General features: G+C 47.8%; 1 protein-coding gene across 1 annotated transcript in view; it reads left to right on the plus strand.

The window, feature by feature from the left end:
* Positions 1-14,533, plus strand: part of THSD4 (thrombospondin type 1 domain containing 4) — a 557,961-nt gene that overhangs the window by 83,996 nt on the left and 459,432 nt on the right. The window contains exon 4 of the mRNA XM_087428623.1: positions 5,111-5,475. Coding sequence (XP_087284749.1) covers positions 5,111-5,475 — 365 coding nt within the window. The remainder of the gene's footprint in view (positions 1-5,110; positions 5,476-14,533) is intronic.

Raw genomic sequence — 14,533 nt, forward strand, 5'->3', positions numbered from 1 at the left:
TTGGGAAGTCCAAGATCAAGGGGCTGCCTTGGTTTGGTTACCAGGTGAGGGCTCTCTTCCTGGTTTGCAGACGGTTGACTTCTTGCTGTGTCCTCACATGAGAGAGCTCTGGTCTTTCTTCCCCTTCTAATCACATCATAGGGGTCCCACCCACATGACATCATCTAAACCTAATTAACTTCCAAAGGACCCACCTCCAAATACCAGCTGACTGAGAGTTAGGGCTTCAACATATGAATTTTGAGGGAGACCCAAGCATTCAGTTCATAACAACCATAAGCTACCCATTCATGCCCTTCGTCCCTGTTTCCATTGGGTTTTTTGTCTTTTTCTTACTGATTTATTAGACCTCTTTGTAAATGAGGAAAATTAGCAGTTTAGGGTGTGTTTTAGAAGCACCTCAGCTTTTCTGCTGCAGTCTTTCCACGTCCTGTGTGCACTGGGGAAGAAGCAACGTGCTGGCAGCTTACCAGGCTTTGAGTTTCAATTATTTGTTTTCGTCTCTCACCATGATTTATTCTTTGGTTTTCTGTTTGTCACTGACCAACAGAGGCCCTGTTAGTTAGTCCGGATTTTAGGAATATTATGTCTCAGAACACTTGGAAATTTTCCCATCTTGCTGATCAGAAAAGGAGGAAGGAGGGTCATTAGGAGGGTTGGGAAGCTGTGGAGGGAGGAAGGGAGGTTGATGCAACTAGGAGGCTGACATCCAAAGCTATCCTCCCTTTATTTTTCCTTTGATTTTCCTTCCTTTCTTTCTCTTTCTCTGCATTTCTCCCCTTCCTTCCTTTCAGTTTTTCTGTCTTTTTTTTTCCTTTGTTTCTGGCTGTGTACTATGAAAACACAATTCTGGAGCATGTGGTTGATTCTCACTATGGGGACTGAGATGGAATTTCAAATCACTCACCATAATTCAACTATAAATTAGAGAATTCTTATGAATAGAATAGGATGGAATGTGGTTTCATGTTTTCTTTCCCCAGGGACTCTGCCTAATTTGGCAATAGAAAACTAAATTAAGGGTGGGATTAGTTCTAGGAAGTAGATTTTTAGGAGAGCTGCATGTCTAATCCAAATATTATAGACAGTGCCTTAGTTATCTGTGTTAGTGAGAAATCAGGAGGTGATGGATAACTGAAATCCCTAATTGTGCCAGAAACATACTTCTGCTTTTGTTAGGTTATCCTGATTATCCTTCTCCTAGAACTATCAAAGTGGATTCACTTCTACTCGTTTTACTCTTCTGTTTTTCACCAATAACACAGGCAAGGAGGCGACACGCTGCAGAGGAAAAAAAAAAAAAACGCTAGAGTAGGAGTCAGGAGACCTCAGTTTTAGTCCTATCTGTGCCCCTCAGGAGCCTGCGACTGTGGGCAAGTTGTATGGCTTCTTGGGGCCTCAGTTTCTGCCCTGTCAAAGGGACACAATAACACCAATCTCCCAGGGTGGCTGAGGGGCCCCAAAAGATGTAACCTGGAGCTAGTGATGTCTACACCGTAGAGCCTGTCCCTGTGCATGTGAGCTGTCTGCACAGTGCTGGACACAGAGAAGGTGCTCAGCAAATACACGTCCACTTTTCTTCCTTGTTCTGGAAGTACCAACACTGTGTTAGTCCCACAGGGGACCAAATGTTTCTGTACAAAAAGATTCATGAGGGAATAAAGACAATATTGAAATATTGTGTGCCTAGAAGTCAAATCATAGAGAGGAAAAGGAAGGCTCTAGGGGCTAGGCCTGATCTTGACCTGGGCCAGACCTAGCTGGCATTAGGATGAGAAAGGAATCAGGGGGCAGGAAGGGACAGTAACACAGGGGTTAAGAGCAGGGTTTGGAGCCAGACTCTGGTCAAATCCCTATTCTGCAATCTACCAGCTCTGGGACCCCAGGCTTGTCACTTTGTCTCTCTAAGTGCAGAGTTCTTCTCATATAAAAAAGGAATAATATAGATAATTTATGCATAAGGGTTCTCTGAGGTTTACCTCAGAGCCTTAAACCCAGTGTATTAGATTCCTAGGGCTGCTGTAACAAATTACCACAAACTTGGTGGCTTAAAACAACAGAAATTTATTCTCTCACAATTCTGGAGGCCTGAAGTTCAAAATCAAGGTGTTGCCAGGGCCGTACTCTTTCCAGTTATAGGGGAGAATCCTTCCTTGCTTCTTTCAGCTTGTGGTGGCTCCTGGCATTCCTGCTTGTGGCTGCATCACTCCAGTCTCTGCCTCAGTGGTGGTAACATGGCTTCTCCTCTGTGTCTGTGTCTTTTCTTCTGTGTCCTTTTTTTTTTTTTTTTTTTGGTGAGGAAGATCAGCCCTGAGCTAACATCCATGCCAATCCTCCTCTTTTTGTTGAGGAAGACCGGCCCTGAGCTATCATCTATTGCCAATCCTCCTCCTTTTTTTTCCCCCTTTTTCTCCCCAAAGCCCCAGTAGATAGTTGTGTGTCTTAGTTGCATCTTCTGTGTCTTATAAGGATACTTGTCATTGGATTTAGGGCCTACCCAGAAAATCCAGGATGATCTCATCTCAAGATCGTTAACTTAATTACATCTGCAATGACCCTTTTTCCAAATAAAGTCATATTCACAAATTTTGGGGGTTAGGGCACGGACATATTTTTTGAAGAGGGCCACCATTCAACCCACAACACACACTTTAGAGATTACTTTATATATCAAGACTGTAGCCTGATTAGGCACTTTTTTTTTCCAACCACCTCAGTGAATCCACCACCAGTTTGATATTAATAAATCAGGACATGTAAGGGAAGAAAAGAAAGAAAAATAGCTTGTTTGTTTTGTTTTGTATTTATAAGCAGGCAAATAGCCTTCTCTCTGGGGTCCCCAATTTAGTAGTGATGAGTTGAATGTATTGGCTATTCCTGTGCCCATCCCCCCGCCCCTGCTACCCACACACTGGCGGTAAGGAATGGCAGCCCTCCTGTCAGCGAACCTTCTGTCTTGCCCTTGTTCTGACCCCATCTCCTGCTGGTTCCACCCCACATTACCTCTGACCTCTTGCCTTGGCTCTCTGATCGTGGCTCCCATAGCCTGGCTGTCTGACATCCAGCTCTGAGCCTGACCCTCTGGTTAGACACTTGTTTGCTCCCTGGGTTCCTTCAGCTCTCTCACTCATCCTGCCTCAGTTACTCCCTGAACTTTCAGGAGCGCAACTTAAGCTATAAAGGTCACCCAGAGACCACCCTGTGCACTGGAATGTAGTCAAGGAAAGTGGTTTCAATGAAACAAGCCCCATGACTTCAGGAGGACTGATTACCTGGGAGCAAGGACTCTACCTAAGAGCTGAGCCCTCGCTTTTAGTGACTACAGTGCCAGCTACAGCAGTGGCCAACGCTTACTGAGCACTTACCTCAGGCACTTCAGGTGGGTGTGCTCATCAAGTCCTCAGAGCCACCCTCTGAGGTAAACTTAGCTCCGTCTCTCATTTCCATGTGGTATGAAGGAGTTCAGCCTTCTCAGGTTTGTTCCACATGAAGGGGAAGACAGTCCGTGGACCTTCTCACCACTCAGGGCTACTCTGGGGACAAAGGGGAAGAGCAGCTGTAGAAGGTCTTAGAGTTCTTGGGCCGAATAATACTGCCAAAAACCAAGATCTAAAAAAACCAAAAGCCAAGGTAATCTGGAGGCGTTTTTGCACTTCAGATGAAAGGCCGAGGTTCACTGAAAACCCACATTCTAAGGAGAGTCACAGTGTTGCTCAGTGTCCCATGGGTAGGAGGGACATTCCAGAAGAAGGATCCAGAAGTGCAGAAGCAGCTGTCTGCTGGGAGAGAGCAGGGAGTGCTGGAGCTGCAGGTATTGGGAGCTGAGTCCAAACCCTGCTGCAGCGGCCTGACAGGGGCGGGTCACACGTCTCTGAACCTCAGTGGTGAAACCTCTCCTCTGAAAGGGGAGAATGGTAGTAACCAGGGCTGCCGTGAGGACTAGAGATTACCCGCGTTATCTGGCACCTGGCACCGAGTGGGCGCCTGAATAATTACAGCTATTATGTGATTCCTCCTCTGACGCCTTCTTAAACCCTTACCCCCCACCCCCCAACTCCCCCAGCCCAGCCAGGGCAGCCAGTCCCCCAGGAGTCTCCCCCAGTCTTGTACTAGCTGCACAGAGCTCTTCTGCTGCTGGGTCCAGCCATTCGTGTGGACCTGGGGTGCTTTTCTCCTCGTCCTCAGGGCCTAGCTCAGTGCTGGCATACAGCTGGTGCTCAGAGCATGTCTGCATAATGACGGAACACTGTGTTCCTTCACAAGCAGTTCCCACGCTTGGCACCGTGCCTGGCATAGTAGGTCTCTGTGAAATGGCCAATTAAATAAATGGGCGTGTAGAATCACCCTCTGGATAGAACTGTAAAACTTTCTGACACTTTTCACCTCTTCTGATTCACCATGGAAGCAGGAAAAATTATCATTATGGTTACTAGCAAATATGTATTTAGTGCCAAGCTCCCTGGTATGCACATGGATGACCAAGGAGATTTACTCAAATCTCCTTACATCCTATGAAGTCCCATTTTTCTTTAGAACACAGTGAGCGTCTGAGAGGTTCAGACACTTCCCTGTCACACTGCTAGAAGTGGTGGCAGGGATGTGACCATAGGCACCTGGCTCTATAGTGGGGCCTCTAAGCCCAGTGCTCCCATTGCCCTTACCGCGGGGAGACACAGGGCTCGCGCCTCCCCAGCAGCTTAAGGGAAGTCCCTGTGCCCTGAATCCCAACGACCTAAGCTGGAGGAGGTTAAGGGGCACTCCTGGGGGGTAAGCCACAGGAGTAAGAGGGGTAAGAGGTGAGGGCACCATGCTGAACTCTCCAAAGCCATGACACCCAAAGCAAGGACCGAATGATGACTTTTGTGTGCCCTAGGCATTTTGCTTTTGTGTCCCTTTCTCCATTAAAAAATAAATAAAATTATACTTTATGAGTGTTGGTATAAAGACGAATATAACCTAGGCTGGATTATATTCATTTTGTTCTTCAGATTTTAAAACAGGCCCTGTGCCGACGTGTCCCTAACGGACAAGCCTTTCAGGTTACCTAAGGCCTTTGAGGGTGAAGCAGGAGCGGGTGTTCTGGCCCCCTAACCGGCCTCTGTCTCCGCAGGTCCCTCAGCGGCTGGTGGCGGCGGCCGAAGGCGCCCCGGAGGACAGCGGCGGCGGCGCCCCGGGCGTGTGGGGCGCCTGGGGCCCCTGGTCCGCCTGCTCGCGCAGCTGCAGCGGCGGCGTGATGGAGCAGACGCGGCCCTGCCTGCCCGGCTCGTACCGCGCGCGCAGTGGCCCGCGGCCCGGAGCCCCGGCGCGCGCCTTCGCCGGCCACGTGGTGTCTGCCGTGCGCACGTCGGTACCGCTGCACCGGAGCCGCGAGGAGCCGCGCGCCCCGGCCAGCCTCAACGCCAGCCGCCAGGGCCCGGTGCTGCGGGGCAGCCGGCACCCGCAGGCCCGGGGCCGCGAACCGACGGGGGAAAGAAGGTACGCGCCCTCCTGATCCGCCCTCCCGCCACTGCCCCTGTCGCTAGCTTTGCCCGGATGTGCAGCGCGCGCTGCTCTGCACTACAGCTTGCACGGTTAATGCATTGCTTCTGCCGAGTGGGGAGGGATTCTTGGCTCCAGACATCTCCTTTCATGTTTTGGTTTATTTTGCAGCCTTTTAAAGCGTTGAAGCCACTCCCCCTCATGCTGTGCTTCTGAATAGTCTTCAAAGTGAAGCTAATTCTAGGAATGCCCTTAGGCATCAACTTTAGGGAGGCCCTGCCCAGGGGTGAATGTAGGTGGGGATGGGGAGTTGGGAGACCTTGGCCTGGTGCTCGGCTGGTGCAGGGGAAAAGGGAGATCTTTGGCCCCAGGCTGTGTGGGTTTGAGCTGAGGACACAAGACAAGGAGGCTTCTAATCCAAGAGCTGATATGAATTTCGAATCCTTGGACAAGTTGAATGTCTGGAGTCTTAGATGCTTCCAGGCTGTGGATTTCAGGATTCTATGAACTTTGCTAGAAAGTTTCTCCAAAGAATTTTGAGTGAACATGCTGTCTAAGGATATGTCTAATTAAGGACCTAGACATTTTTTAGAGTCTTAATAAAACATAAACTCTAGAGATGGCATCAAAATAGTTGTGTAGCTCTAAAAAGCCTCCCATGCCTAGGCGAGCATAAATATACCCAACTAGGCAGTGCCCATGGGAAAGGTAGGAATATAGGGGCTGAGAAGAGCTTGTCAGTGAATTAATCAACTGATATTTACAGATTACTCAGCATTTATTCAACAGTATTTGTTGGGTGTCCTAGGTCCATGACAGAGTCTGAGAGAATGTTAATATATTTTGTATTAATAATACAAAAGCAATAACAACAACAAACAAATATTTACAGGAAGAGCAAAAAGTGTAAGATATGGTCTATGTGCTTAAGAAATGTATAATTTAGTCATCAAGCCAAGTTAATGCCCATCCCAGGCAGAGCGCGTGCATGTCAGGGGGGCTGCCTCACCCCTCTTGTCACTTGCAGTTCAGACATCAACATCGAGGGCTACCCTTTCCCACTGTGGTTAGATGCTACATGAGAGTCCTTCTCAGCCTTGTGCTGTGGACTGTCACTGCCAGCCACCTGGAGGTGAGGAGATGCAACCCATCCATTCTCCCCAGCTGTGTGCTCTGGACCTGGTCAGTAGGAGTTTGGAGAGAGAGGACCATGTCACAGAGAATGTGTTTTAGTCTAGTTCTGAAAAATAAAACAAGTTTAGTTAGATAGAAGAGAGAGGTGAAGAACTGTGAGTTCCAAGGCCTGGCATGTCCTGTCAATGGGAGGGTGAAAGAGAAAGATCAGCTGGGAGAGGATGCTTCTTTCTTTCTCTCTTCTTGTGTAGAAACCAAGCCCCCGCCATCGTCGCTCTGGGACTGGGGGTCTGCTACCACTCCTAATGCCGAGGGCCTGACATGTTTTCTCCTTTCATCCCAGCCGCAACCCCTAATTGCATAGCTCCCTAGTCCCTTATCTGAAATGCTATGGCCAGCGTGTTTTAGAATTCAGAACTGTTGAGACTGTAGAGAGATAATTCAGGGCATATTTCACATATTAATGGCATTCCTTCTGTGCTGTGGGGCAGCATCCCATAATCCCATGTTTTGCAGTAAAACGTGATAAGATAAAAAACAGGATAAAAAAGACCATAAATAGTTTAATGTCTGTCAAGGTCAGGTTTGCTGCCCAATGAGTTTGACACCAAACTGACAAAAACATAAAAAAAAAAGGAAAGACAAACACTTGGTTTTCCAAACTGTTGGTTGCAGAATTGCAGATTTGTAGTAGCTAAGCCTTGCTGAATGCCTGTTCTCTACCAGGCACTGTTCTTGTCACTTTACATTGACATGAGATAGATGCTAATGTCATCCCCATTTTAGACGTGAGGAAACTGAGGCCCAGAGAAGTGCAGTAACTTGCCCAAGGCCACATAGCTAGTATGTGAAGAGTCGGGATTTGAACCCAGGCAGTTATGACTCTAAGGATCTGTTGAAGGAAATGTTACACATGAGGAATCTGAGGCCCTAAGAGGTTAACCGACTACCTGGAGTCCTAGAGCCTTGGAAAAGCTGAGATTCAAAGGTGCTGCTGGCTCCCAGATCCCTGGAGTACTAGGGGATTTCTCTTACAGCCTCTGTGGTTGAGAACCTAGGAGAGCTGCCCAGGGAACAGGCCCTTGTTGGCTGCGGGCCTGGGCTGCAGGCATTCCGGCCCATGCGTTTTGGCAGCAGGAAATTTTTTTCTTATAACTTATTGACAAGGGGCCAGTTACTGTTTACTATGAAGTTCCTACAAGTTTTTATCATGCTCTTGTAATTTGACAGTTTCAGATGAAACAATCCAAATATTAGCCTGGGAGGCCCGCACTGCTGACAAATGTCACGCTCTTCCCAGCTGACGAAAATCACATTTGCTGCTATTTATCAGTCGTTAGGAACTTGCATAGTATATGTGACCCCCCAAGAAATGTCAGCATGTTCTGTGGATGGCTGTCTGCCCCACTCTCTGTTTCAGGTTTGAGGTTTGAGGCGAAGGCTATTAGGGCTTAGATGTTTAAGAAACTGTTAGATTGTTATGCTAGGCAACTGAAAACTTAATTGGAGCCAGGTAAGAAATAAAACAGAACTATTCAACCTTCCAACAAATATTTATTAAGCATCTACTGTGTTGTAAGGCCCTGTGACCGACACAAAGGTGGAAAAAAACAAGTTGTGGGGCCTCAAGGCTCTTACTGACAGACTAGAGCAACTGGTTGCAAACTTACTATTTTTTTTAAGCATAAGAATCCTTTTTGCAAAATCAGTTTTATGTGGAGGCTCGGTTTGTCACACAGACAAAAGCTGAGCTGCTCTGGTTCAAGCCTCAGAGGCATCATTAGAGAAACCCAGGGTCTAGATCCAAATGGAGCAGTGGTTTTCAACCTTGGCTGACCATTAGAATCCTCTGCCCATCTTTTAGAAATCTTGACACTCTGGTCACATCCCAAACCGACATCTGAATCTGTAGGGATTATGCCCAGACATTGATATAATTCCAATCCAGACAAAGTTGGGAACTATGGGTCTGGAGGTACTTCTTTGGAACCTCAAGTTTCCATGGAAAATAAATTGGGAATCGAATATTGTCTAGCAGAAGTTTCCAAGTTTGGTGAGCACATATCAGAGTCACTTGCAGTGGGGTGAGGAGGCTTGTTAAAAGCTACCCTGAGCTAGCCCTGATGGCCTAGTGGTTAAAGTTTGGTGCTCTCACCGCTTCGGCGGCCTGGGTTCATTTCCTGGTAATGGAACCACACCACCTGTCTGTCAGTTGCCATGCTGTGGCAGTGGCTCACAAAAAAGAACTAGAAGGGCTTACAACTAGGATATACAACCATGCACTAGGGCTTTGGGGAGGAAAAAAAAAGAGGCAGATTGGCAATGGATGTTAGCTCAGGGAGAATCTTTCCCTGCAAAAAAAAAAAAAAAAACGTGGAGCTACCGAGTCCCCGCTGTTTCTCCTGCCAATGGGGATTCTGTTTTGTAGGTCTGTGGTGTGACCTAGGTGGCTTCATTTTAAATGATTCTGATGTATTCCAGAGTTTGAGAACTACTGCTCTAGAAGGTTAGAAAAGATTTGTATGTAAATGTCTTCCATATGAGGCAGTGTGATGAAATAGTAACGGCAATGATAGTGGCCACCATTTTGGAGCATGTCTTAGGTGCAGGTGCTGTATCAAATGCGCTCTAACGTTTACAGTTCACACAGCCCTGTGAGGCAGGTATATTTATTCACATTTTACAGACAAGGAAACTGAGGGTTGGAAGAATGAAGCAACTTGCTTAAGATCACCCACTTTAGAAGCAACAGAACCAGAATTCTAAGTAGATCTGTTGGAGTTCAGCACTAAATTTCTTTTCGCTGAAATGGGTATTTTTTTGTGTGTGTGTGAGGAAGATTAGCCCTGAGCTAACATCCATGCCAATCCTGCTCTTTTTGCTGAGGAAGACTGGCCCTAAGCTAACATTCGTGCCAGTCTTCTTCCACTTTATGTGGGACGCCGCCACAGCATGGCCCGACAAGCGGTGCATCAGGTGCGCGCCCGGGATCCAAACCTGGGCCAACAGCAGCGAAGTGTGCGCACTTAACCGCTAGGCCACGGGGTGGGCCCCCTGAAGTGAGTATTTTTGAAAGTGATGCTGCTTGCTTCCAGCAGGTTTGAGCCAGTTCTTGAAGAGTGGAGGGGATTTGGTAGTCAAGGCTTAACGTGAACTGCGTCTCTTCTTTGCAGTATACAGCTCCCTTAACCAGCGAAGTCTTTGCATCTAGTTATAGGTACCAAGGGGGTTCAAAAAAATTGGGAGCTGCAGTCCCTCTCCTTGGGAGCCTGACACTGTGGTTATGGATGAGTGACAAACCCATGAAACACTGCACATGCCAGAAAACAGTAAAGGTATGATCAGAGTTCAGGAAGATGGGAAATCCTTGTGGGATGGAGCAGTCAGGGAAGACTACCCAGAAGAGTAGGATTTCATCCCAACCTTGATGAATAAGTAGAATTTACTTAGGTGGAATATATCTGCAAATGTCTTGAGTCCACTTGCTTCCATATCAGACCTTTGTCTCGTTAAAACACACACATGTACACTACAAATTGCACTCTAAAAAGCCTTAGAAATCACGTCAGTATTTATTGGAGCTCTCCCAAGGATCCTGAGCTTAGGAAAGTTACTGAACTTCTCTGAGCCTCAGGGGCTTCATCTTTCAATGAGAGTAATAGTAATACCTGTCACATGGGATTGTTGAGTGATTAAATGAGATAATACGTTCATATTTCCTGGCCTATAATAGGTGCTCAATGAATTGTACCTATACCTCCCATTATGGGTTTAAAGGCTGGGTATTAGTGTGTGAGAGAGTTCCAGTTAGGACTTGGTCCTGTAGGAAGGATCAGGTGGAGAACTGGGGCCACATAGGAATACAGGGAGCCAGAAACTAGGTCTAATCCAGGAGGGCAAGAGCACAGCCTGGGTGCAACCAGGATCCCAGGGCCTGGGCACCCTGCCTTCTGCCCTTTCTCCGTGTGGCTTGCTCAGAAAAGCCATCCACAAACAGTGGCTTCCCCTGGGGTTTAGTCAGAGCACTGGCAGCCTGGGGAGGCTCTGGACTTGCCAAGGAGTCAGCCTACAGCCTGCAGGTCTTGGCCAACAGACTCTATAATGCACTCAACCACGTCCTCCCTCTCTCTGTGCCCAAGGTTGTGTCCTTGTGATGGCTCAGGGGGGAGGGGCGGGGTGGAGGAGGGCTTTAGGTAAAGTCAGGCAGCGCATGCAGTGGTGCAGCAACTCAAACCTGTGACACCAAAGACACTCCTCAGTAGGAGAGCCTTCCACCTCAGTTTCTGGAAATGGGTCCCTGCAGACTGGAGGAAGCTATAAGGAGCCCCTGTTACTATAGGACCTTCTCTTTTCTAACTCCAAAACCAAACAGATTTCTTCCCATTCCCAAAATGTCTAGTGACAACAGCATCCAGAGAGAGTCCCTGCTGCCCAGAGTCCAGGTACAGAACCTTACAGAAACCTGATGTAAATGTCCATTGGCCAGTTTAACTTAGCTTCCACAAAGGCAGGGTGTGAGAGCAGCGCCACTCCTATTTGAAGACGACTTCAGGTAAGGTTTTCACTGCTCTGGTTGCCAAAGAGCCCGCTAACAGATAGGCCTTCCTTCCCAGTGGGCTTCCTTACACTCACCAACATAGGCCAGTTTTCCTGATCATTACACATGTGAACCATCTGGAATCTGGGGAATGGGATGCTTGATGGCTTTAATTCAGAGATTTTCAAGATAGGGAGCACGCCTCCCCTCCCCCAGCGGGCGTTGCCAAGTTGAGAACTGTCATCTACTGGAGACAGTTGTAGGGGCCTGGGACGTGAAATTCACAACTGTGGAGATCACCGCCATTGTTTCCATCAGGTGGAGTGTGTCATATCCCTCAGGTGTCAGAAAGAGGCTGCGGCGGGTGGGCTTCCCAGAAACCCCCTGGAGAAGTGGAGCTAGTTTCCCATTGGGAGGTAGTCTGCCTGGATCAGGGATGCTTCTGCCCAGGCTGTGCAGACCCGCATTTCAGAAGCAGTTTGTGGTCAATTCTCAATTACTGGATTTTTTAAAAATATTGGTCTTTGTTTTCAATCTCTTAACCAGACATTCAGATGATGAGGGGAACAGGAGCTAACACATCCTAAGAGACTGCAGATTGCATGATAGAGAAGAGTTCAGCTCTGGAACGGATAGGTCTGGGTTCTTTGCCCAGCTCTGCCACTTATTAGCTGTGTGTCTGTCCTGCCGACATTGCTTAATTTTTTCCTAATGAGGATGATACTATACCTGCTCTGTTGTGTTGCCGTGAATTAGATAATTCGTACAAAGTGCTTAGCACAGTGTGGGGCCACCCATAAGCACTCAGTGGAGGTGGCAGGGTGCCTCCCACATGCCAGGCACATTTTTACACCCAGCATTTTATCTCATCTTCCTTACCACTTGTGTGGTAGACCAGTACTCTTCCATTCATGGATGACAAACTCAAGGGTTGAGAGAAAATGTCTAGTTCAGGGTCGCACAGAGGGAAGGCAAGAGAGTCACAGTTAAAACCGTCTCCACTACGAACTCCAAAGTCTATGTGGGAAGCCCAGGGGAAACACCAACTTGCTATAGTCAGAAGCTGGCCCCGCAAAGCCTTCACATAAAGGTAGTTGCTTTTAAAGGCTGGATTGTAGGGCTTAATTGATAGAGATGACCTGAGCATTACTTTTTTGTGTTTTGTTTTCATTTTAATTCAGTCAATATTCCTTGAGTATTTGCTGTGAGCCAGGCACTGTGCTAGACACAGAGGGGTGGACAGGTGAAGGAGGTGTGTTTTCAAGGACTCCACGTCAAATGACGAAGCAGCCAGGGGTACCCACCATAATGGTGTGGGATGAGTATTCTTCCAGTGGGACAATCAGAGGGCTCTGGGAGCCGGAAGCAGAGCTGATTCTTGGGGAATCAAGGTAACTTCATCGTGGAGGGCACTTCCTTGAAGGATGAGTTTGCATTTCTCAGGTGGGAAAGAGCGGGGAAGTACTTGGTATGGATGGGAGATGGCAGTGATTTGCTGACACAAGAGGAACAAGAAAGTTTCCTTGTCCTCAAGGGGCTCAAGCTGGTGGGGTGGGGGAGGAAGACAAGCAAACAGACATTCATAACACCAAGTGCCCAGGGATCTCTTAAGAGGGTTGCTTAGGGTGTGGGGAGGGATGAGTGGGGAAAAGAGAGGACCGGGGAGCCAGGGAAGGCTTCACAGAGGAAATGATGGGAAAGCTGAGCTTTGAGGAAGAAGGATTTTAGCAGAGTCCAAGAGTGAGGAGGGCATTCCCCAGAAAGCAGACTCAGGGGCGGAACCTGGAGTCTTGAGTGAGCCTGTCATGTTCTGGAAGTTGTAAATGGGCTGGTGCGGCTGGAGCACTGGCTGTGTATGAGGGAGTGTCCAGGCGAGACTGGGGAAGCCCACAGGCTCCTTTCCAGGGAAAGTCTATCAAGCAGTCCTAAGGGGATTGAGCTAGAAATTTTTTGAGAAAAACAATCCTCATAAAGACGGATGACCAACTCTTGTTCTGTTTTAAAACAAGACAATGTCTCCAGTGTGTAGTTGGTCTCTCTCCTTAATACCCTTGTGATTTTCAAGGTGTTTGGCTATGCTGCCCCATCTCTAAATCTCATGAAGCCAGGGATGACTGGCTGGGGAGCTAAGACTTGCTCCTCTAGTTTTGTGATAGGTGTGTTAGTTTCCCATTGATTCTGTAACACCACAAATTTAGTGGCTTAAAATAGCACAGATTTATTCTCTTACAGTCTGGGAGTCAGAAGTCTAAAATCAAGGGTGTCAGCAGGGTTCCTTCTGGGGGCTCCAGGGGAGAATTTGTTTCCTTCCTTTTTCCAGCTTCTAAAGGCTGCCTGCATTCCTTGGCTCGGAGGCCTTTCCTCCCATCACTCCAGCCTCTTGTTTCTGTCATCTCATCTCCTTCACCAGCTCTCTTCTGCCTACCTCCTTCTTATAAAGACCCACTCAGATAATCCAAGATAATCTCCCATCTCAAGATCCTTAACTTCATCACACCTGCAAAGTCCCTTTGCCACAAAGGTAACATTCACAGGTTCTAGGAATTAGATGCGGACATCTTGGGGTACGGGGAGCATTATCCAGCCTACCGTAATAGTAGTTGCATTTCAGGCGTCTTAAAAATACCCAAGTAACAGGACAATTTCTGTGTGAGCAAGACTGCCAGCCACTTCCCCATGTCGTGTCTGGTTATTGTCTGTGGGAAGTTCAGCAGTACTGTTTAACCAGAAAAAAGAGAAAAACCATGCGTTCCCTACCCTGCCCTTCAGTGTTCTTCCTCGGGCATGTGGTGTTAGTCAGGGACAGTGATGGTAATAGAGTTGAAGATAGTAGATACCCGAGGCAGCTGGTGTACAATAAGGAGCTCCGAATTCCAGCTTCAGAGTCCAGGGTCCAGGTCTCAGCTCTCACAAATGCTTTACTCTTGGGCAAGTCACCTCATTTCTCTGGGCCTTAGTTTACATGTTTGTAAAATAGAGGATCCTATTCCATTCAGTAAGGTTGCTTGCTAGACACTGATGTGTTACTGAGGCCCACCTGCTGTTTTAAACGTCCCATCACGTTCTGCCATCCAGAGACATGGAAAGAGAGGAAGGTGGCTGGGAGACATAGCCCTCAGACAGGTTCTCAAACCTGCTCTGGAATGTGATGGGTTTTCTTCTCTCGAGATGCATTGACATTGCAACCCTTCAAATCCCTCTTTTCAGACTTCTGTCTTACAATGTGAGTTTTTCTTACAAGTGCCATCCACATGTCTGACCTTCTCTTGTTGTCACCCCCGGGGCCTTGGCCCTTTTCTGTTGAAAGCATTCACATTTCTTACCTGGGAGAAAGCCCTGGGCTGCAGTCATGAGACCCCGCTTCCTGCCTCAGCTCCGTCATTT

This window comes from Ceratotherium simum, chromosome 3 (genome assembly GCF_057802395.1).
Source record: "Ceratotherium simum simum isolate JZ-2026a chromosome 3, ASM5780239v1, whole genome shotgun sequence".
NCBI classification, from domain to species: domain Eukaryota; kingdom Metazoa; phylum Chordata; class Mammalia; order Perissodactyla; family Rhinocerotidae; genus Ceratotherium; species Ceratotherium simum.